Source organism: Diabrotica virgifera, chromosome 5, assembly GCF_917563875.1.
Source record: "Diabrotica virgifera virgifera chromosome 5, PGI_DIABVI_V3a".
Lineage (NCBI taxonomy): Eukaryota > Metazoa > Arthropoda > Insecta > Coleoptera > Chrysomelidae > Diabrotica > Diabrotica virgifera.
The window spans coordinates 36,853,107-36,879,115 of NC_065447.1; the positions used below are offsets into that span (position 1 = coordinate 36,853,107).

At 32.8% G+C, this 26,009-nt stretch overlaps 1 protein-coding gene across 2 annotated transcripts; it reads right to left on the reverse strand.

Annotated features, from left to right (window-relative positions):
- Positions 1-10,731: 10,731 nt before the first annotated feature.
- LOC114334916 (zinc finger protein 239-like) lies at positions 10,732-25,133 on the reverse strand. Of its 2 annotated transcripts, XM_050652400.1 has the most exons (3): positions 24,768-25,133; positions 12,195-12,622; positions 10,732-11,942 (listed from the first exon to the last, which is right to left on the reverse strand). In XM_050652400.1, the coding sequence occupies exons 1-3, from the start codon at positions 25,024-25,026 to the stop codon at positions 11,487-11,489; spliced, it is 1,143 nt and encodes a 380-aa protein (XP_050508357.1). In that variant the 5' UTR covers positions 25,027-25,133; the 3' UTR covers positions 10,732-11,486. The 2 variants fall into 2 exon arrangements, with proteins under 2 accessions (XP_050508357.1, XP_028140854.2); XM_028285053.2 differs by having other exon boundaries at positions 10,732-12,622.
- Positions 25,134-26,009: the final 876 nt, after the last annotated feature.

Consider the following 26,009-nt stretch of genomic DNA (forward strand, 5'->3'; position numbering starts at 1 on the left):
ACCTTTCTGTAATTCCTTTTATGTTTGTATTATCAATACACCCAAGAAGTTTGACCTATTTATAAGGCCTAATTTTAGAAAAATTGGAGTTTAAAGAAAAATTAATTTTTTGGAATTTCCCATTTTTTACCTTTTACTTCAAAATATTTTCGAAAAACTGGATACGAAAAAAATTATAGACTACTAAATTGTAGCTTTTATAACAACTAAAATTCCCTTGTACATAGATTTTTATTACAATGAACAGTTAGCGAGATATGGCTGTTTAAAACCTCTATTTACGAGCAAACACCCCCTTATTCGAGCCCTTTAAACCCACCCTAATTAAAAACTAAGGGATCTTACGGAATTTAGTTTTCACAGTCTTATAACTCTTAAAAAATCCTATAAAGTTATTTTTGAAAAAACTTTTTATCGCCAAAAATGAAGAAGCTATGTTTATAAAACGAATTTTTTTTTAGAAAAATTCGGATAGTCCGCTTATGGATAATTTTCAATGTATGTATAATACACAGAACCGGTTCGTATACTGGAAGATGACTAAAAAACTATTTGAATTTGTATTTGTACATATTTGTAAATTCGTATTTTTGTGTAAATAAATGTTTTTGTAATTCTTTTTTTTTCTGTATAGATCTGTAAATCTGATTCTGTATAGAGGAGAGAGAAGATGGCGCTGTATACTGAGTAGGCATCATTCTGTTCGGTGTTTCAAAAAACTACTATTTTTCAAAGTTAAAGCCCGTTTTAATCAAAAAAGTGGTAATATTAAGTGCTATAGTTGGTGTCTAGTGCAAGAGTAACTGCAGTTAAACTGGTAAAGAGTATGGCAAACAAGAATTTGACGATGAAAGATCTCAGTGCTCGTGTTGACAATCTGTCATCAGAATTAAATGGCGGACTTGAACTACCTATTACGACAAGAATTTGTACAATTCAAAAGTGATCCTCAGAATTTACAAACCTCCGATCAAGAAAATAGCGATAATTTCTTAGCCCGCTTAAATGCATTCCAAGATAGCATGAAATCATCCTTGGACAACCTGGTTAAAGAATTAAATGAGGTCAAGAGTAAACTGTCATCCACTGTAGACTACATGGCAGAAGCTGAAAGAAAACAAAACCTGAATTCCCTTGTTCTTCACGGAGTGCCTAAAGATAAGTCCAAAGATATTTATTCTACAGTTTTAAATGTATTTAAAAATATAAATATAAATTTATCTAAATCTGATTTAAATTACTGCTATCGATTCTCAAAAAAAAACCGCCCAGGTGGACAAACACGATCCAATATGTGTTCAGTTTGTGTCACGACACACTAAAGACATGGTATTTCAAAACAAAAGGCGCCTGAAAGGTTCCAAAATGTTAATTACGGAGCTACTCACAAAAGAAAATTTAGAAATCTATAAAAGTGCTAGGGAATTATTTAAAAATTCGGCATGGTCGTATAATGGACTGGTATATATTTCAGATTCTGTCGGATCGAAAAAACTAATTCGCAAATTTCCAGAACTTGATGTTTATCGCAACTAAAACAATATAAACAACAATGGTGGCTAAATATTTGTGTGCGTAAATAGGGCTTTTCATCGACTGTCAATTGTTTCGAGCTTCTGTCATGTGTCACATAATATTAATATATCTACGTCATACGTCTTTGGCTTGTATTATTGTAGATACCAATAACGTATGACGTAGATATATTAATATTATGTGACACATGACAGAAGCTCGAAACAAATGACTGTGAATGAAAAGCCCTATTGGTGTACGCGAGTGATGTGCCATAGAGTATAAGTTTGGATTATAATACCATCAAGGTCTGTACGTGAATATTTATAAATAACATTTTTTTGCATCACTACATTATTAAAACTCATTTGTTCGATCTGCAAAATAATTCGTAACATAATTGCCTGTTTTTAGTATATTTATATTGGTCTGTATTACTTATGTTGGGTTTATTTATTATTATATACTATTTTGGAAAACCGCTAATTGTGCTATAAGGGACAGTGCGATCTGTTGTTTTATATTTCTTTTTTATATTGCAGTTTTTTTTATTCTTTTAAGACGTAAACACACTTAAAACCAAGTACTCTTTAGTTCTTCTTAATTCTTTTGGAGCTAAGCCCATCCGAATTGTGTATTTTGTGTGGCTGAATTGCGCAGCAGTGTTGATTGTAGTTTATGTTTATCAAGTTTCTTACACCTTGCAACAATAAAGTTTTACCTACTTAACGTTTCTCCGTGCAGCAAGATGTACAAAACAGAACTGAACATTAGCTTATCATGATTTCTCCTTTTTGTTATTCTTGAGTTGATTAGTAAAATTATATTATGAAATTTGCACATATTAATATTAGGTCATTACTCCCAAGCTTCAATGAGCTTTCAAATTTAATTCGTAGTCAAGATTATGATGTAGTACTAATAACAGAAACTTGGCTTTCTTCTAACATCGATAGTAACACTATAAAAATTGATGGTTATAATTTTTTTAGAGCGGATAGGCAAACTAGAGGGGGTGGTGTAGGTGCTTACATAAGAAATACATTACAAACGCAAGTTATAAATTTCAGCTTTCAAATAAATCCAATTTTGGAGTACTTGTTTCTTCAAATTTCACTTAATATGAAACAAATTGTGGTTGGTGCGTTCTATTTATAGACCGCCTAACTCAAATTCTAACTCTTTTATATCTGATTTTGATAATATTTTTTCATATATTTGTCCTATCTTTGATCAAATCGTTATTCTGGGAGATTTAAACATAAATTTTTTCAATTTAAACTCTCCTATTTTAAACTGTTTTGAGTCTTATGGTCTACTGCAAATTCTTAATGAACCCACCCGCATAACAAGGACAACGAGCACACTTATTGATCCTGTTTTTGTAAATTGTCCGGACGTTGTTGTTAACCAAGGTACTCTTCCTACAGATAATATTTCTGATCACAATCTTGTGTATCTAACGCTTAATCTTAAATCACATAAACCACCACCTAAATTTATAGAATATCGCTGCTTCAAAAATCTTAATTATCAACAATTTTATAATGGTTTAATCGAACTTAACTGGAATAACATTTTTAGAATATCAAATATTGACAAAAAGATCGAATACTTTAACACACTATTAATTGAACTTTTTGGTGTTCATGCCCCTTATAAAAGATGTCGAGTAACAAAAAATAAAGCACCTTGGTTGACGGATGATATTAGACTTTTGCAGAAGCAGAGATCAAAGGCGTTGCAAAAATTTAAAAAAAGTAAGGATCAGGAAGATAGAGATAATTATAAACTACTAAGAAATAGAGTTGTAAACTTAACTAGAACTGCCAAAAAGAACTACTTAGAAAATATATGTTATGAAAAAAATTCGAATAAAACTTGGAATGCAATAAAAAATTTAAATGTTCGAACTAATAAAAACTACGATCTTCCTCCTAAATTAGCTGACCCCGAAGCTATTAATAAGTATTTTGAACAATATTTGTCCAATGTTTCTAATAAGGGTAAAAATAAAGTACAATTTTACAATAGTAACAAATTTAATAATAATCTAAATTTCGCTTTTTCGCTCACCTCACTGAATAGCATCAACTTGGCATTGCATTCCATTAAAACAAACTCTTGCGGAGTAGATAACATATCAGCGAAAATGCTTCAACTTTGTAGCCCCTTCATAGATATTTATATTCTCCATATAGTAAACTCTTGTATAGAAAAAACATATTTTCCCTATTTATGGAAAATGGCTATTGGTAAACCATTAGCCAAAAACAACAATCCTCAGACTTTCTCTGATTTACGAATTATAAGTATACTTCCAGCCCTTTCCAAGGTATTGGAAAGGATTCTATATGATCAAATATATCTTTACTTTACAAACAATAAAATACTGTCTGATAAACAATGTGGATTCCGGAAAAACTATAGCACAGCTACTGCTTTGGTAACGGTTATGGATGAGATCCTTAGAGCATCTGATAAAGGTCAAATAAGTCTGCTCGTTCTTTTAGATTTCTCCAAAGCGTTCGATACCGTAGACCATGAGTTGTTATGTTCAAAATTGCAATACTATGGGTTTGAGGCAGAGTCTGTAAACCTAATACAATCTTTTTTATTAAATAGAACACAAAAAATATCTGTAGATAACAAACAATCTACCCCAATAAATATTCTTTCAGGTGTACCCCAAGGGTCAATTCTTTCTCCATTATTGTTTTTAATTTACACTACTGATATTATTAACTCTTTACAATACTGCAGCATAGTTGCTTACGCTGACGACACTCAATTGTACCTTAGTTTCGATAAAGAAGATTTATTTAATGCTTTGGATAAAATTAATTCTGATCTTGAAATAATAAAAGAACTCTCTGACGAACACAACTTAAAACTTAATTCCACCAAATCAAAACTATTATGTATCGCAAATGAAGTCCAACGTCAACTTGTAAAAAACAATTCAAGCATAAAAATCGATCATGTTAGTTTACCATTCACAGCCTCAGCTAGAAACCTACCTTGGAATTATATTTGACGAAAATTTAAGATTTCAGGAACATGTCAAAAACATTAACAAAAAAGCTTTTTCATCATTGAAACTCATTTTTATGAATCGTCACATTTTAAGTAAAGACTTAAAAAAGCTTCTTTGTGAGAGCCTTGTCCTGTCTCATTACTCTTATGGTGATTTTATTTTTATGCCATGTCTACTGGAGGCGGAGAAGAATAGGATACAGAAAATGCAAAACTCCTGTTGTAGACTGATTTACGGGATTAGAAAATACGACCACATTTCACATAAAATAAAAGAATGCGGTTGGCTTAATATGAAAAATAGAAGCACATATCATCTGGGTAACTTTATTCACAAGTTACTTCTGATGCCAAACACCTCCACTATCCTTAAACAAAAGCTCGTCCGAAGAAAGGAAATCCATATGCGAGACGTGAGATTGAAAGACACTTTCACAATGCCACAACACAGATCAGCCTGGTTCCAAAGGAGTTTTACCTACAACGCAGTAAAGCTGTATAATTCAATTCCTCATAATATTAAACTATATTCAATTAATCAATTCAAGTATAAATTTCGTTTATATCTTTTTGATAAACAATAACATTGCTTAACAATTGTGTTGTGCATTGAGCTTCATGGACATATTTTTGGTTGGGCTGTTTTGAAAGAATTTTTTTCCCAATGATGAGTTTGAAAAAAAATATTTTTTTTTGAGTACTTGGTTAATATTTAGTTTTTTTCCCCACCTTTTTTTGTAAGTTAGGTTCCTTTTTAATTAGTTAGTTTAGGTTTATTTTTAGATTAATTAGAAGCGCCGGGGATTAGTGCCGGCGCAAATTGAACCTAAGCGAGCACAACCTGGCACCGGCGGGACGGGTGACCTGTGTAGTTATTTTTCTAGCGCACCGCATATTGTTCACAACAAAACCCAACCGTTGGCTGTCTCTGCAACGAATAGAGGGACGGGCAAAATCAATGCGGACGTGTAACAGTTACTTTTGATACCGGGTCTCAGTGGTAGATACTGAGTACAAAATACTGATTACAAAATACTGATGTACCTGTATCTGATGTGTTTCATAGATTATAACAAGGCCTTTGATAAAGTGCGGCATGATCATCTAATCAGACTCCTGGTAGAAAAGAATTTAGATAAACGAGATATCCGACTAATAGCAAATATGTACTATAATCAGAAAGCAGTAGTGAGAGTAGAGAATAATACCACTGAAGAAATTGAAATATAGCGAGGTGTGAGACAAGGGTATATACTGTCACCAACCCTGTTTAATCTCTATTTCGAAGACGTAATGAATAGAACACTCTCTGAGCAATCCATAGGTATTAAAATAAATGGTGTTAGATTAAACAATCTGAGATTTGCCGACGACACCGTTCTGATAGAAACACTTGAAGAGCTACAGACATTGGTGAATAAGATAGCAGCGACTGCAGCGAAGAATATGGACTATCTTTGAACATAAAAAAACTAAATTTATGGTAATATCGAAATCAACACGAAATGTCCAAAATTTATATTTACACAATGAAATTATCGATCGAGTTAGCAAATAGAAATATTTAGGCACTTTTATAAATGAAGACAACGATAGCTCAGCAGAAATCAAAATAAGAATAGAAAAAGCAAGATCCATATTCACTAAAATGAAGAGAGTGTTCTGTGGAAGATTTGAGCCTTGAAATGAAACTTCGCCTGATGAGATGTTACGTACTTTCTGTGCTGTTCTACGGAATGGAGTCAAGGACGCTGAAAAAGATTGATACCTAAAAATTAGAGGCATTTGAACTGTGGATGTATCGCAGAATCTTGAGAATATCATGGACAGAGAGAGTCACAAACGTCGAGGTCTTGAGAAGAATGAATAAAGAAAAGGAAACTTTGAGGTGATGTTTAAGAAAAATTCTAATCCTAAAATCCTAATAACTAGGACTGTGGACAATAGATTTCTACTTCCTCTTGTAATTTGCATCTCATTTGTACCTTTTAAAACTTTAAATGCCTACGTTTTCTCAACAATTAACAAATTTGCTTTTATGTACGTCAGTGTCCCGAAAGGTGCGAACTTTGCTAAAAACTAATTATTTTATCAGCCGATGCCGATACTATTATTATAAACAACACTGATTGTGATTTGATTGTCGTTGCAAAAACTGCTTACCTATTACATATATTTATATCTCGTCTACATATTTTGTTTTTAAGCATGAACAAGCCCGGTATGATGACACATTTTATTTGAGGATATGCGATATTCACAGATGTGCTTAACTGTTTTTAGTAATGAATCATTTTTAATGATAATGTTGTGTAGATTTAAGAAATGAATGATATTTACAAAATTTTTATACCTACAGAAAAGGGATTACGCCATCATTTGTGACATTGTATTTCTAGGCCTGGATCCCGCGTACCAACAAAAAGTTGATTAATAGCAAGCTGAAAATTTGTTAATAGCTTAACGGTGTCTCGTCAGACAAACTTTGATGTACGGGAACACTGAAACAGGGGAAGTTTTAATTGTGGAACAGGTTAAAAATTTGGAACGTCATACTACGAAAACGTCCCATGTATTTTGTCGGACAGAACTTCCAATTGATTTGTTACCCTTTCATTAAACTCTCATGCAAAAATCAGACTGGTAATTCCGAACGAGTTCTATTAGCTTCTCTACGTCCATCTCGAAACCAAAACCACATCTGAGAATTGAGTCACGCGTCCCACGACACCAGAAAACTGTGTTTCGATGACAAACGTTCGCATGTGTAGACCTGGCACTGTATTCACTGATATAGGATGCGCAGAACTCTCTACGCACCCCGCCGGTGCCAGGTTGTGTTCGCTTAGGATCAATTTGCGCCGGCACTTAACATTTGGTTAAGTAAGAGTAGCTTTAGCTAGACTTCGCCAGATGTTATCCCAATAGGGTTTAACTTTTTTGCTTTTGTTCTATATTCTTCAATGTGCTGTAACTATATGCTTATTTGTTTTACATACCAAATGAATAAAAAGTCTTTATTATTATTATTATTATATTATTATCTATTAAAATATCTACTTATAAAAACTATAATGTTATTAAGGGTGGTTTTTAAGGGTTGAAATATTATGATATTATATGATAAAGTATAAAACAATCATTATTAACCAATCAAAAGCAAATTTTACCCATATTAAAGTTTTCAATGTTTTTATATAATTTTGGACAATAAGGGGTAGCTTACACCCCTAAAAATAATCAACGCCCTTAAGCATGATATAGAATATGAAGTACAGTGTGAGATGATCCTAATCCCAAATTTTTATGTAAATCGATGCAAGCCGAAATTATTCTTTTAGGATAAGCAAACTTTTCATATATAGCTCCAACAAGGGTGGTTTTAAGGGTTGAAATATTATGATAGTATATCTTAAAGCATAAAATAATCATTATGTTACTAATAAGAACCAAATGTTGACAATATTAAAGTTTAAAATGTTATTTTATAATTTTTTACAACTAGGGGTAGTTTTCACCCTTAAAAAACCAAAAGCGTACAGCGGCTCAATATAGAAAATGAACTAGAGGGTGTAATGAGCCTAAACCCAAATTTCTGTACAAATCGATGCTGGACGAAAAAATTGCGAGGTTTTGCCATTTTTTTCAGCTTCATTTCCTCGACTATAAAGACAAATTAAACATTTTCAATTTCTCAGGAAAAAAGATAATTAGCTACACTCGATAACAATTCACTAAACATTCTAGTCTTTTTCTAGAATTCTGCTAGAACAATTCATTCTAGCTTATCTAATTCTAGTCTTTTTTCGTACAATAGAAAGTTCCACATCAAATTCTGTTTACAAAATTTGTTTATCTAACTAGCCGGTAGAAAAACCAATATATTGTTTCTTTTTTTCTGGGAATGTCTTTACCCGAATGCGATTCACTAATTACGAAAGAAACTTTCTATACCTAAGGCTTAATTGTACAATATACAGGGTATTACGATTTTCGTTGGTCGGTGATTTGATTTTTGTCTTAATATTTTCTGTTTTATTTGTGAGAAATATGGATACCGTAATAATACTTACGACGGTAAAAAAATTTACTGACATAGGTATTGTAGAAGTAAAAAATACTTCCTTTTGTAGCTGGTACATATAAATAATATATCAGCTACAATAGGAAGCCTTTTTTACTTCTACAGTATTTTTGCTATGGTATACAGCCAATTAGAGGGATTTCCCTATTTATATTTACTGATAATTTGTTAGTAAATATATTTATTTAGAATGTAGTAAAAGTGGTTTTAATACACTATTGTTAAGTGCATTTCTAGCTTTGAGTTACCAATTTGAGGCTTACTTTTACCAGCATCAGGTAAGAACTGTACATAAATATACCAAATTGTCTATATTCGTTGATTTATCATTCTTCTTAGTTTGATGCCTATTTGTTTCGAATTTTGGCTATTTATTTTATTAATGGATGCTTTAAATAGATTAGTTGTTGTTGTGCAGAACCCTTTCCTCAGGTTCTTTAACCATGATAATCCTCTTCTCCCAATTACTCGCTTTCCGAATACTTTGCCTTGAAGGATTACCTACAGTAATCTGTATTTAGTGCTGCTTGCACTTTCTTCTTTACAACAGTGACGGTGTATTATACAGATTTCCTATTGCTAAGCATAAGGTGGTTTAACCAGTGGCGGCTAGTACCACTTAATTTCAGAAAGTAGTACCAGAAATAGGACAGCCGCCAAAAATTTTAGTGACAGGTTCATGATATTGTTAAAAATTTTTTTAAAAAACTGACGGGGATACTTTTAACCTTATGTAGGTATCTATTATTTCTGGGGTGCCTAAAATTTTCAAAAATTTATCAAAACAGTTCCGTAAATTAATTAACCATAAAAAACTCAACTTACCACCAGTATTTACTGCTACTAAGTTTGTTATTACGATTTAGTCTCTATTTACAAAATTATAAAAATAATACTACCTATTTCATTATTTACACACATGCACAAAGTTGTGTAATATCACTTTTAAAGTTTACGATATATAAGTCCATCATTTTCTTTCTTTGGTTGCAAAGTTTTCAATGACTATTATTAAAATTATCAATGCCATTTACAAAATGCTATTTGCAAATAGCATACCTAAAGCACCTAGTTGTTCTTCTTGCATTGTATTTCTAAGGAATGTTTTAATTAGTTTTAATATCGAAAAACAGCGTTATGCTTCAGATGTTGATATATGAATGGTATAGTCGGTTCGCTAAACTCGGACACAACTGGCTAGTGATTTTAGTAAGTAATTTTAACAATTTCGTAAAATTGGCAAAAAAAATTACTAAATAGTTAGTAATTTTGCCAAAAAATGAAAGAATTACCTAGGAAATTCACTAGCCAGTTGTGTCTGAGTTTAGCGAACCGACTATAACTAAAATGCTAAAAAGATTAATAGTTTCTTCAAATGTGGATTTTGGACCTTCCTCATTTAATAAAACTAATAGCGGAGCAGCCCCAGAGGTAGTACTTAATGTACCTAATATTGCATTTTGCGTTTAAATTTTTCAAAAATACTTAATAGTTTTCTTAAAATTCGAAAAAAATTAATGTATTTAAAAAGAATTCAACCCAAATTTTGCGCCTACGCTCTCAAAAAGGATTAAAGTATTATACATTATTGTAATCACTATTTCAAAAGCTTTTAAATGAGGTGTCAATTATGTACTTTCCCATTAAAAAGAAAACAAAGTTATGCCCGTCACCTGAAGAGGAATCGCGCTAAGTTCAAAACATTGATGCTATAATATACTATGATTATTTTAAAAATCGGCTGTCCGAGCGTTTTGCTTACGTGCTAAAAATAAATAAGTTAATAGGGGGTAACACTTATTCCAGCGCACTGTATATAATAAAAAAAAATAAATCACTTGGTTTGAGAGGGAGGGGGGCAATCGCCCTCCCCTGGATCCGCCACTGTTAAAATGTTATGAATATAAGTTTTGTAATTAATTAAATGTTTGATTTTGTTTGTACTAAAATATCCATTTTATTTTCCTGTTCTTCAAGTTAAGTAATTTAACAAAAAAATCGGCTCTTTGAGAACCAAATGCTCTTCTTTCCGGATCTATATAAATCCTAAACTTTGAAATTAGTTATTATTCTCTGTATAAATAAAATGCTTTGACATTATGTAATTCTATATTACATTATCACAAAAGTAGTTTTTCACCTGATTTAAAACAAGTTTTTGAACATCTGTAAGATACTGACACTGTTCCTAAAATTGAAAGTCCTAAGTCTATTTGTCACAAACACTCAAAAAGATAAAATCTGATTTGTACAATCGTACACCAACATCCATATTTCTTCTTTAGGTGCCATTTCTGTTTTAGTCCAATTTTGACTTCTTGTGTGTTGTTTCAAACCATAGACTACATCAAAATGACTTAAAAGAAATTTTTCATATGTGTGGAATCTCAAATGTGATTTCGAGTTACTTTTCATAGAAAACTGCTAAAAGCAAATATAATGTTTTTCTTAAGTATGCACTATCAAGTGGCCTTTCAAATTATTTTTTTGACTAAACTGCTTAAAACAAATTTCACATTTGAAGGGTTTTTCTCCAGTGTGGATTCTCAAATGAGTTTTCAAATCTCTTGCTCTACTAAACTGTTTTTTTACAAATTTCACACTTGTAGGGTTTTTCTCCAGTGTGAATTCTTAAATGTGATTTCAAATCTCTTGCTCTACTACACTGTTTTTCACAAATTTCACACTTGTAGGGATTTTCTCCAGAGTGTATTCTCAAATGTGTTTTCAAATCACTTGCTCTACTAAATTGCTTAAAACAAATTTCACACTTGTAGGGTTTTTCTCCAGTATGTACTCTCAAATATGCTTTCAAATCATATGCTCTCCGTTTTTCACAAATTTCACACTTTTAGGGTTTTTCTCCAGTATGTACTCTCAAATGTGCATTCAAATTACCTGCTTGATTAAATAGCTTAAAACAAATTTCACACTTGTAGGGTTTTTCTCCAGTGTGTATTCTCAAATGTGTTTTCAAATCACTTGCTCTACTAAATTGCTTAAAACAAATTTCACACTTGTAGGGCTTTTCTCCAGTATGTATTCTCAAATGTGTTTTCAAATCATATGCTCTATTAAACTGTTTTTCACAAATTTCACACTTGTAGGGTTTTTCTCCAGTATGTAGTCTCAAATGTATTTTCAAATCACATGCTCTATTAAACTGGTTTTTACAAATTTCACACTTGTAGGGTTTTTCTTCAGCATGCACACTCGAATGTGTTAATAAATTACTTGATGTACTAAATTGCTTAAAACAAATTTCACACTTGTAGGGTTTTTCTCCAGTATGTACTCTCAAATGTGCCTTCAAATTACCTGCTCCATTAAATGGCTTAAAACAAATTTCACACTTGTAGGGTTTTTCTCCAGTATGTACTCTCAAATGTATTTTCAAATCACATGCTCTATTAAACTGGTTTTCACAAATTTCACACTTGTAGGGTTTTTCCTCAGCATGCACACTCGAATGTGTTAATAAATTACTTGATGTACTAAATTGCTTAAAACAAATTTCACACTTGTAGGGCTTTTCTCCAGTATGTACTCTCAAATGTACCTTCAAATTACCTGCTCGATTAAATGGCTTAAAACAAATTTTACACTTGTAGGGTTTTTCTCCAGTATGTACTCTCAAATGTTGTTTCAAATCATATGCTCCATTAAACTGTTTTTCACAAATTTCACACTCGTAGGGTTTTTCTCCAGTGTGTATTCTCAAATGTATTTTCAAATCATATGCTCTATTAAATTGGCTTTCACAAATTTCACACTTGTAGGGTTTTTCTTCAGTATGCACATTCGAATGTGTTTGTAAATTACTTGATGTAGTAAACTGCTTAAAACAAATTTCACACTTATATGGTCTTCTTCGCCTCACAACTTTCGTATTTTTATTTAACGTTTTCCCTTGAGTGTGCCGAGTCGTATCATTTGCTTGATAAGATGAATCTTCAATTTCCAATTTGTTTTCATCTTGGAGATAACCTAAAATACAAATAGTCCAATAAATAACCGTTTTGGAGTGTAATTCTTAGGGACAACTCCGAATTATTAGAAATATAAGATAATAAAAGGTACAAATAAAAGATAAAAATTATTTTTATTTTAACCGAACCGTATTATTACAATAATATACAAAGGAATTAAGATGCTTCCTTTACAAAATATTCTAACAGACTGAATACCAAAAACATATCTAACACTGTTCTCACATTCATAATATGTAAGATCATACTTTTATGCAAACTTATAAGATAAGAGTGTATACGACCTAATGGTTCGGAGAAGTGGCCTGCCCATGAAGAAAGACTCCATGTGTTTATTCTAACACTTAACAAAAATAATAATTTATAGTTGAGTATTAAATAAATTCCAACATCCCCTCGCAACTAAAATTATTTTTGAATTAGTCAAACAGACCCCCTTTACTACTTAAGCACTCTAACTTATCCCTATTCAGCGGCTTAGTCAACATATCAGCTATAGTATTTTTACTACAAAAGCGATATTACGTACGTGTCAAAACATTAGAATGTGACTTTTCATTATTGCCATGTTTATAATAAACATGGCAATAATGAAAAGTCACATTATTATATGGCTTATAATAAACATGGCTTATAATAAACATCACTTATAATAAACATGGCAATAATGAAAAGTCACATTCTAATGTTTTGACAGTTCTCTTACGTCAAAAATTTTGACCTACGTAATATAGCTTTTGTAGTAAAAATACTATATCATATCTTCGGTAGGACAATACGTAAAGTTAACAACGCCTTTTTCGTGCAATTCCTTTACGAAATGGTACTTTGTATCGATATGTTTTGTCCGATTACTGAATTTGTCATCTGCTAAACGTTTTAGACAGCTTTGATTGTCTTCGTATATAACTAATTCCGACTCTAAACCCACAAATTCCTTTATAACCTGTTTTAACCAAATTGCTTCCTGACATCCTTCAGCCAATGCTATGTATTCTGCTTCAGTTGATGATAGAGACACGCAAGTCTGTTTTCTACATCCAAAATTTATAGGCGAACCCCGTAATAAAAATATATACCCGCTATTTGATTTTCTGTTCCCTTTGTCTTCTGCCCAGTCAACGTCTGCATAGCCGTATCTGTTCCTTGTTGTCCTAAAATACGCTTTTTATATTTAGTTTTCTTTAACTCTCTTTTTGTCAATATAACTGCTTGATTTAAACTATGTATCCCTTGATCGCACCTTTCAATCTTCATACCTAGATAATTTTGTAATAATCCCAAACTCGTTATTTCAAAATTACATTTTAGATTTTCTTCAAATGTATCATTTACCTGTGTATACTTTGTTGATATTAAAATGTCATCCACGTATATAAGTACGTAAACCCTTTCATTATTTATTACCTTGATATATAAACATGTATCAATATTGCTTTTACAAAATTTTTTTTTAGATAAAACTTCATCAAGTTTTTGGTTCCAAGTTCTGGCAGATTGTTTTAAACCATATAAACTTTTATTTAACTTGCAAACAAAACTTGTATCCTTTTCTCCAAATCCCTTAGGCTGTTTCATAAAAATTTCTTCTGACAGTCCTCCATTTAGAAAGGCTGTTTTTGCATCTATATGCCTTACTATGAGTTTTTTACTCCATGCCTCTGTTAATAAAATTCGAAGAGTAGCTTGCCGCGCAACCGGAGCGAACACTTCATCGTAGTCTACGCCGAATTTTTGGCTAAAACCCCTTGCTACCAGCCGTGCTTTGTACTTCTTCGAGTTTTGATCTTCGCCTGTTTTTAACTTGAATAACCATTTACATGAGACTATATTTTTTCCCTTTGGTGCTTGTAGTAAATCCCAAGTTTTACTTTTCCTTAATGACGTGATTTCCTCTTCCATAGCTTGCTTCCATTATTCACTATCACTTCTTTAAAGTTTCTAGGTTCTACTTCTTGGAGTTCTGTCAACTTTGCTATGTTGCACTCAGGTGGAACACCTTTATTTACTCTGCTAGATCTACGATCACCTGAATTCTCTATATCGAGATCTGTATCTAATTGATAGTTAGAATCACCGTCATCATCATGGGATTGTTCCCAACTTAAGCTCTCACACGTGTTAGATGTGTCCGTAGAATTTTCTATTTCCTCCGTGTTCTCAAAATTTGCAACCTCTCTGTCTTCTACGTCATTTGGCCCTATTTTCTCCTGTTCCATCATGGACCCAATGGATATTTCCTCACTTTTTGCCTTCTTTTTCTCGACGCATATATTTCTCTTGGAAAACGCCACACTACGGCTAATTGTAATACGTCCTGTATCTACATTTAACAATCTACATGCTTTCGATTCATCAGCATAACCTACAAATACCAGTGACTCACCTTTTGGATCGAATTTATCCTCCATTTTTTCTTTGGGAATGTGACTATAAACCTTAGACCCAAATATTTGCAAATTCGACACATTCGGTGTTACTTTGTGCCACAATTCATAGGGCGTTTTTTCTTTCGACTTAGTAGGTAATCAATTTTGCAAATAATTGGCTGTCACTATCGCTTCCCCCCAAAATCTCTTTGCTAAACCCGCATCGATTAGCATGCACCTAGCCATTTCAACTAGCGACCTATCTCTTCTCTCTGCACCCCCGTTTTGTTCTGGATAGTACCCGGCTGTATATTGAATTTTTATACTCTTACCCTTTAAAAATTCCTTTAAATTATTATTTACGGACTCGCCACTCCTACCTGACCTAGTTACTTTTGGAACCCTACCTAACTGATTACTCATAAATTCTACAAACTCTTTTATATATTTTACCGTTTCATTTTTATGATTTAATAAATATATAGTTGCATATTTAGAAAAATCATCAATGTTAAAATGTAACGTTTACCCCTGGAGAAACAGTCTTCATGGGACCACAAATATCCGTATGCAATAAGTCAAGCATATTAAATGTATTGTTCTGAAAAATTTCGAAAAACTCTTACGTAAAAATTTACTTTTCATACAGCATTCACAAGTTTCCCTAATCCTACAGTCTGTCATATCAATCTCGACTGCCATTTTCTTTTCTATTAAGTGTTTGAGTGCATTCATCTCCCTGTGTTCAAACCGTCTATGCCATGTATGTTGACAGTTGCTAAGTGCTCCAAAACACTCAGTCCATGGTCCACAGTTGAAAGCTTGTATAAGTCGGGTGAAGACATCGCACTTGCGATCACTTTTCCGCGAAAAACGATTTTACACTCGTTTTTATCGAACTGCACATTATGTCCCGCACTTGTTAGCTTTTTAACCGAAAGTAGATTTGAGTCTAATCCCGGCACATACAACACATTGTCGATTTTTAAATTTTCCACTCCCGATCCAGTCACACATTCAATAAGTCTTGTCCCTATACCCTAAACCTCGGAGTATTGCCCTTTCTCCGCCAAACTTACAACGCCCTTTCTGCTACCGTCAAATTGGGTATAGAATCCTTTATAATTAACCATGTAACTCGAAGCTACTGAGTCCACATACCACGAAGCAGAATCCCCTTTTCCGTCCCTTGAGCTATAATTGACCATAAAACATGCATCATCAGTACCTTCAGTGACTTTATTGGCCTTTTCCTTTTTAAACGCTTTGTACTTAAAACAATCTCGTTTAAAATGGACCTTCTTGTTACAAAAATAACACTGCTTTACTTCTGCGCTTGCAGTACCGTTATTTTTGTTGCCCTTGTGTACTGATTTCATCACTGACTCCTACCGATTTCTTCCCAAAGCTCCCTGACGTCTCCTGTACTCATCGATTAATTTACTCGTGACAAATTCTAGAGTAAATTCATTCGATGGCCTACTTTCCAGCGCTGTAATCAAAAAACTGTATGAGTCTGGAAGACTTCCCAGCAAAATTCCTGCTGCGAACCTGTCCTTAATTTCCTCCCCCAAAGCGGCCAATTTATTCAACGATTCTAAGAATAAACCAATGTGTGTTTCCATATCACCATTCTCCTCTAGCGATAGCCTACAGATTTTCTTTAATAAAATCACCATACTAGACAAACTTGATTTCTGATCTTAGCGCCCTTAGCGCTACCCACGCGTCGCGCGCGAATTCCTTGTTCCGGATATACACTAACTGATTACCGTCAACAAATAAGGAGTAAGGCTATAGTTGACAAAGCCTTATTATTTTGTTTTTTCCAGAAACTGCTTCGGTCTGCTTCTAATGGTAACTCCTTCGAAACTATTTCCCATAGATCAGCATTGATGAGCAACATTTTCACTAACTCGACGACTAATAGTTCTGACCGTTCAACTTTTCGACGTTACATTTCGCACTTTCCGCCATTTCGCGAATGTACACTTTTAATTATTATCTTAATACAGTAAAACCTGCTTAATTCGAACTTCCATAATTCGAAATCTTCTATAATTCGAATTTTTTTTCTGGTCCCTAGCATTTCCTATATAAGTATGTAATGGTAAAAAGTCGTGAATAATTCGAATTATATTTTGGATAATTCGAACTTTTCTGCTATCTTTTCTGAATACCTTAGAATCTTTTGTCATTACTGAGAAGCGAAATTCTAAAAAGCAGCTAAAAATTTCGGATCTATTTGGAAAAAAATAAAGTAGGTCTTTTTTATAGCTTGCAAATGTTTTAATTGGTATTTTTGGTATTTTGTTAGCCAATTTTTTTAGGTTGACAAAACTCGGGCAATAATAGGAACAAAAACCTCTCCAAGCGATAAAAATGATCAACTACTGTTTTTTTGTTGATCAACTACTGATATTTATCATTTGCAGATGTTTTGTAGGTAATCCTTGTTTTGTAGATTTATTTTTTAATGTCCCCTGAGGTTCGAATTATCCAAGTTTCACTGTACAGGTCAGCTAATAGGTGATTGGGCCCGTAACCTATTAGAAATATAAGATAATAAAAGGCACAAATAAAAGATAAAAACTATTTTTATTTTAACCGAACCGTATTATTACAATAATATACAAAGAAATTAAGATGCTTCCTTTACAAAATATTCTAACAGACTGAATACCAAAAACAGAACTAACACTGTTCTCACATTCATATGTAACATGATACTTTTATGCAATCTTAGGTAAGAGTGTATACGACCTAATGGTTCGGAGAAGTGGTCCGCCCATGAAGAAAGACTCCATCCATTTGTTTATTCTAACACTTAACAAAAATAATAATTTATAGTTGAGTATTAAGTAAATTCCATAACGAATTGCATGAAAATTTGGATTTAGGTTCTATTTACCCTCCACTTCAAAGTTGAATTTGTGCCGTTGGTTGCTTTTACTTGAGGGGTGACAGTCATCCCTTCTCGAGGGTGAAAAAACATACGTTCCAGATAAGCCCGGAAATGGATAAATTGACTGATTATAAGCAACTCTCGTTCTATAGAGTCTTTTATGTAAGTCAATACTTTTCGAGATATTTGCGATTGAAAATGTTTATTTTTCGACAAAAAACTACGTTTTCAGACGGTTTTCCGCAAATAACTCAAAAAGTAAATATTTTATCGAAAAAATATTCTTAGAAAAAGTGTAGCTTATAAAAAAACAAAAAATTGTGTATCAGTAAAGGAGTAAACTAAGTACCTGTAAAGGAGGAATTATAATCCTCAAGTAGATCTAGGAAAAGTCCTAAATTATCAACTTTCTAAAACAACTAGGAATAAGTAATACATATGCTTTTTTTCATGAGCATTTTTCAGTGCGTCACAAATGATAGAAAAAAAGGTAAGTCCGTGATAATATACATTTTAGTGACATGACATTTTAGTTAAATCTGACAGTTGTCACATTTTGTTTGCAATTTGGCATAAAATCAATACAGAGGGTCAAAAATAGAAAGCAGTCAAAATGACCGATCTGGTGCTTCTAGTGTTAATAAGTATTATACAGTGTGTCCACGGATAGGGTGCCCAAGAGGAAAATCTTTTTTATTTTCAATTTTAGCGAAAAATGTTCTTTATAAAAAGTTTTTCTTGTTCTAAAACCCCATAAAACGAATTAAAATTCAAGTTTTACAAAACCTGCTTAATTTTGTGTAAAGCTTTATAAATTTTTGCACTAAATTCAAAATCTTAACAATAATCTAGTGTTGCTCAGCTAGAATGTAGCTGAATAACTGTCAACTCCGATAAATAATTTCCAAATTGTCATTCTTTTTTGATAAGATAATGTTAACCATCCAACAAAGAATTTATATTGTAAAGTGTTATGGAATTGGAGCTGTTTCGTACCGACATGCGATTGAAATGTTCAATGAAAAATATCGCGAAAAATGTACTCGTTACGCGGAATGGATTGAAGAAACTGATACAGAAATTCAATGAGACAGGATCTGTTGAAAACAGAAAAAGATCGAAAGCAATGTATAATGAGGACGATCATGCAGCTACTGCCCAAGCTACAATGTAGTCAGTAAGGGAAAATAAAAAGTTAAGTTTACGAAAAAGAGCAGCTGAAGTTGGCTTTAACAAAAATCACTTACAGAAAATATTCGAGCAAAACAACATTCAACCCTTCGAACCAAAATTTATTCACACCTTACAATATTGTGACTATGACCGCTTCTTTCACTACAATCTTCTATTTTCCACGTTATATTGAAGTTTTTGTTGAACAAGTTTTTGTTCCAAAAAAAATGACAATTCACAAATTATTTACCGGGGTTGACAGTTACTAAGCTACATTGTAGCTTAGCAACACCAGATTATTGTTACGATTTCGAACTTAGTGCCAAAATTGCCAATTGCCAATAAAATTGGCTACAAAATTAAGCAGGTTTTAAAAAACTTGAAATTTTATTTCGTTTTATGGGGTTTTAGAACAAGCAAAACTTTTTATCAAGAATGACATTTTTTGCTAAAATTTAAAATAAAAAAGTTTTTTATCTTGGGCACCCCATCCATGGACATGGACACACTGTATAAACAATAAACAAGTAAAGTAACTTATGAAGCGCTTCTGATTAATTTCATTTGGGATGCTAATTGAGAGGTGATTTTTAAGATTATTTTTACTACGGAAGATCTGACAACAACGTAATTACCACTATAATATCGCCCGCATTAAAAAACCCTTACGATCATTACTGCCCTAGCTATGATGTAGTCAGTAAGGGAAAATTCAAAGGTAGGTTTACGAAAAAGAACAGCGGAAGTTGGCTTTAACAAAAATCACTTACAGAAAATATTCGAGCAAAACAACATTCATCCCTTCAAACCAAAATTTATTCACACCTTACAATATTGTGATTATGACATGAACCTTGACTTTTATGCAATCATTGGTAAAAAACTTATGAATGACCGCTTCTTTCACTACAATATTCTATTTTCCACGTTATATTGAAGTCTTTGTTGAACGCTTAACATTGTCGAAAAAAATGACAATTCACAAATTATTTACCGGAGTTGACAGTTACTAAGCTTCATTGTAGCTTAGCAACACTAGATTATTGTCACAATTTCGAACTTAGTGCCAAAATTTATAGGTATTTATATAAAATTGGCTACAAAATTAAGCAGGTTTTGAAAAACTTAAAAATTTTATTTCGTTTTATGGGGTTTTAGAACAAGCAAAACTTTTTATCAAGAATGACATTTTTTGCTAAAATTGAAAATAAAAAAGTTTTTTATCTTGCTCGCCCCATCCGTGGACACACTGTATAGGTAACGCAAAATTAGACTTATTTGTTTTGTATGACTTGAATCTGAAGTACAGTCCATAATTATTGAATAATATTTGGGACTATGCAGCATACCCAAAATATTATTTTTTAATTTAGAAGACAATAATTTTATCATTTACAGATACTGCAAAATAGGTATTCGGATATATAATATTATCATCATCATCATCATTGGCTCGACAGCCCTTTCTGGGTCTTGGCCTGTTCCAGGATTCTTCTACACTCTGATCTGTTTCGTGCTTTCTTTCTCGTTTTTTATTTTTAAGGTTTTTGTATCATTTTCTATTTGTTCTAAATATCTCAGCTTCGGTCTTCCTCTTGTTCTTTTTCCTACTAGCATCTCTTTGAATATTTTGTTTGGTATTTCGCCTTCTTCCATTCTTTCTACATGTCCCATCCAACGCAGCCGTCCTATTTTAATGAATGTTATGATATCCGGATCCTGGTATATTTCGTATAGTTCAAAGTTGTACCTTCTTCGCCAAATTCCCTTTTCTTTTGTGCCCTTATATATGTGTCGCAAGATTTTTCTTTCAAAGGTGGCTAGCAATGTTTCCTCTCTTTTAGTGAGTGTCCAGGTTTCTGAGCCGTATGTGTATAATATTATATTGTTTTAAAAATACAATAATAATAGAAATTATTAACACAGAATAGAAAATAAGATTTTAATTATTTTTTCAGTAATAACACAATATTTGATTTTTGAGATTTCTCTAGGTGTTCATAAAAAAATTGTATAAAAAATGATTATCTCAATTAAAATAAATATTTTGTATTTACCAAACCTTTGGTTTGGCGCCCTTTTGCGGTTGCGCTGCGTGCGTCGCACGCCCGGTTACGGGGACCCTGATGCCTACCTACCAGGATTATGATCTAGGTATACCATCATATCGCACATCATCTGGTGACCAAAGTGAGTTTGGCCCGGTCCTAGACATATTGTGTTGGGACTGGTATTACCTAGACAGGTAATAAAATATCCGTAACATGGGAATTTGAGTTTTCAGTGAAATGTTGTACCTGCCCATAAGATCAACACCACCTATATGCCTGTTGTATTCTTTGAGGAACTGTGGACAGTTCACGTCAATATACAACTAAGGCCGCACCTACACTGGATCCGTTTTTCTCCGATCCGACATCGGAATAAAAAATAAACCCATAGTATTAAATGGGGGTGCCTACATTAGATCCGTTTTTCTCCGATCCGATATCGGCCAACGTCGGGAGTAGCTTCTCCTATTCTCATCGAGAAGTGTTTGGTTTCATTCCGGTTTTTGCATATAAAATAATTGAATTTTTTGTTTTAACTATTTCATGAAATAAATCAACAATAAATAGCATCCAAATCTTAATATTTAATTTTGTAATATGTATCTCTACAAGGTAGATATTTTATAATGTTGTCTTGAATATAATGGTTACAAAATCTCTTTATTTACACAGGTAGAAAATTTAATACCTCTAGCACATAATAGGAAACAATTATTGTTCCCTATTCTGTGCCTCTAGGTAAATAGTTTTATTGCGATGGTCAATTTCACTTTGGTTATAAAATTGTAAGGGGTACTATAATGTGTCTTTGAAATTGCCGAAAATAATCTTAGATAAAACCGGAAATATAATTATACTACCTATTATGTGTTACTATATCTTTTTATATCAGAATATTTTTTAATATGTGCCAACACAACGCTACATAGTTTTTGATAAATCAATGTATTTTTTCTTTTCTCATGAATTATTTTACATTCTTGTGACGAAAAAATAGGAAATAGGATTTTAAATTTATCAGGATAGTTACGTAGATTTTTGTTTATATTAAATTCTCATGAAGATCTGTGTTTATTAAATTTATGCATCCATCTACGTTTTTTTCTATGTCTTAGAACGTTGTTTTCCAACAACAGCCAACACATCACACCTCTTCATCATTGTCGGTGGTCGGAAGTTAACGGAACCAATGTAGGCACCCTCACCGGAAAATCAGTCAATATCAGCTCTGATCTGATCGGAGAAAAACGGATCCAACGTAGGTGCGGCCTAAGATCATTGGAATCATCAAAATGATGTATCAGCAAACAACATGTCAGGTGCAAATAACAGATAAAATAACAATAAAAGTAGGTTTAAAACAAGGTTGCATACTGTCACCTTTGCTCTTTAATATATGTCTTAACCGTATACTGGAAAAAACCATTGAAAGAAAAAACGGGATCCCTTGGAACTATCTCCAGAACAAGAAACTAGCAGATATGGAATACGCAGATGATATCTGTTTCGTAGCGAACACAATAGATGATATTATGAAGAGCATGTTAAGGAAGCTAGAGGTAAAATCGCAAAAGTGGGTCTTAAAATTAACACAAACAAGACAGTAGAGATGAAGAATAGGAGTATCTAACTGTGACAAACTATACATCAACCAACAAGAAATAAAACAGGTTCAAGAATTTTGCTACCTAGGCAGTATAGTCAGTGCAAAAGGTGCAGATATTAAACAGAGAATACGAAAAGCACAACATGCCTTTGGAACCCCCGCAAATATTTTAATTATTTATTTATTTATTGTAGGATAAATAAATATATATGGAGATCAACACAGATTAGCCAAAATAATAAAATAAGACTATTTAATAGTAACGTGAAAACTGTGTTACTTTATGGGAGTGAAACATGGGCAATAACTGACGGAAATGTAAATAAAATCCAAGTTTTTGTAAATAGATGTCTACATAAAATTCTAAAGGTATATTGGCCCAATACCATAACAAATGTAGCACTATGGAAGAAAACCAAACAAGAACCCATCAGAACAACAATAAAGAGGAAAAGATGGAACTGGCTGGGACACACCCTGAGGAAAGAAAATGCAGACATAACAAAACAAGCAATCAAATGGAGTGCAGTAGGACAAAGAAGCAGAGGACGGCCGACCAAAACATGGAGGAGTACCATTGAAGAAGACACAAAAGTATGAAGAAAACCTGGGGAGAAATAGCAACCATGGCCAGAAATAGAGGGGAATGGAGAAGCTTGGTGGGTGCCCTATGGTCCTTCACGGAGTAACAGGATTGTGTATATATATATTTAACACATTCACTGCGCCACTAGCTGAAAAAGACTGGTAACTACGTTTGTACAAATTATGGCTAAAAATAAATACCTACATGTATTTCCATCTGGCAAGTAACAAACGAAACGCGTTGGTAAAAACTAACATATGTACCTATTCTTGTCTTAAAGAGATCTATCTAATAGAGGGATAATTTAGTACCAGTTGTATTCAAGTAGTAAGTAACACATAAAAATTATTTATTTTTCATTGTGTGATTCCCCAGATGCATTCATCTGGTGGGTTAATTAATTTCATTTGTAAGTCCCAATTTAGTTTAGTTATAAGGGTCGAGCAAACCTGCTGTATGTTTAGCATGTTTTAATTTTAAGCACAATGCAAAAAATTTAAAACTTATACTTGCTAACAAAAGCATTTTTTTGTTGTTTTTATATTTTATGAAAACTATGTACATATTTTGTTTTCAATAACAGTTTTGGTTTTATTTTATTTGAAAATATTATATGCACTTCTTAAAAGTTTCAGTTTTTGCTTTACCATATGGAAGTCTAGTACTGATAGTTTCCAACAAGTTTGTGTATTTCTTGTATGTATAAAACTATTACTACACATAAATCTTTAAAAATTTACACAGACATTTACATACACTTACATTTCTTAAGAACTACCAGTCATATAGGCGATTGGGGCGTGCGACTTTTCTCCAACACGACTCTACCTTATCAGCAGAGTGTACGGTAAATTGAAGCTGTAATTACAAAGAAACAAATATGTATGTCTTTGTACTCACTTTATCCACGCTTAACGAATTATGGGATCCGGATTTCAATGCATATTTTTTTTTATAATTCTCGTATCAAAGTTACGCCTGAATTTAGTCGTATTGGTGACAGTTGGGGAAACGTCAGCGACCCAGGTGACTGGTGTATCTAAATACAGAATTCTACAGTACCAGTCAATTACAACTGGTAAACATAAACATAATAATTGAATTTTTGTAATCGCAGCGAAGATGTTAACACATTGCGTGCCAAGTAGCTCATATAATATGAGATACACAGATATTTTGCCAGGGGCCATGTCGCTCATTTTTCATATACCACATATTGCCTTCTTGCCCTGAGACTATATCCCGATTACAGCGTGGCACACAATGTGTAAGCTACAAGTATTGACAATTCTGGGTTTTACTAGAAAAAAGTGAACACCATCTATAGATGGTTATAAGGGTTAATCCTACTGCCTCAACACATTCAAATCAACCATAACCCATAACATTTTGAAAAATTATTCCTACTTGTCCCCCTTCTCAATAGGTACTTAAAATATATATTGTTACTAACCTATTTCAGTTTTTTGGTCTTCTTCAAATGGGCCAAGAAGTTCATTTCCATGTTGCTCTATTTCTGTATTTATGGGACTTTTCTTCAAGTCTAAAGAATCGTAATAATATGTGCCATGAGTACTTTCCCTTTTGGATTCATCCTGAATTTCACATTTAAAGCCATCCAAAAGAGCATCATTCAAATCCAAAAAATCATTATCCTTTATTTCTATTTTACACGTTTCCTCGATAATTTCTTGTTTTACTTTCATTTCCATTTGATTTCACTTGATTTTATGTATGTATTCCAAATTCCAATAATTTTACTATTTTACATTACTTACATCTACATCCAATATCCTAATATCCAATCCAATGACAAATGACAAATGACAAACACAAAAACAACAAACAACCTGCGCCTGCGTTTGCAGTTTGCGCTTGCGGAGTTCGCTCAACTTAGACCACGTGACCACAAGCCCTACCTAAAGCCTAAACCTAACAAGGTGTGAAATGAGAAAATTGGCAACGTTGCATGAAGTCCGATAATATAGTTGTTCTACTCTATCCTTGCACAAGTATTATTTTTTTTTATTTTTGAAGTTATACTTCTTTAGGACCTTGATTTTTGATCCTTCGCTTCGTTATCGAACGTATTCGCTTCGTATACTATACAGGGTGTAACAAAAATACAGGTTATAAATTTAATCACATATTCTGGGACCAAAAATAGTTCGATTGAACCTAACTTACCTTAGTGCAAATGTGCACATAAAAAAGTTACAGCCCTTTGAAGTTACAAAATGAAAATCGTTTTTTTCCAATATATCGAAAACTATTACAGCTTTTTTTATTGAAAATGGACATGTGGCATTTTTATAGCAGTAGCATCTAAAGAAAAAATTATAGTGAAATGTGGACACCCCATTAAAACTTTATGGGGGTTTTGTTCCTTTAAACCCCTCCAAACCGATCCCTCAAGGAGAGAAACTATTTTCATTTATTAATTTATAATCTATAAAATATATAAATATAATCTATAAAAATCTCTGACCCTGGTGAGATTCGAACTAACGACCATTCGGACCTTTCGATCCAAAGGTAGACACGCTCTTACCACTGAGCCGCAGTGGGGGTCATTACCAAAATTGAAACTAATAATAAACAGAATAAATTCCTTACTTGAAAACCCTTCTAATATTTATTCAAAGTGAATTATAGGTATGTAATTGAATGTCTATTTTTTTCTGCGGGTAGGTAC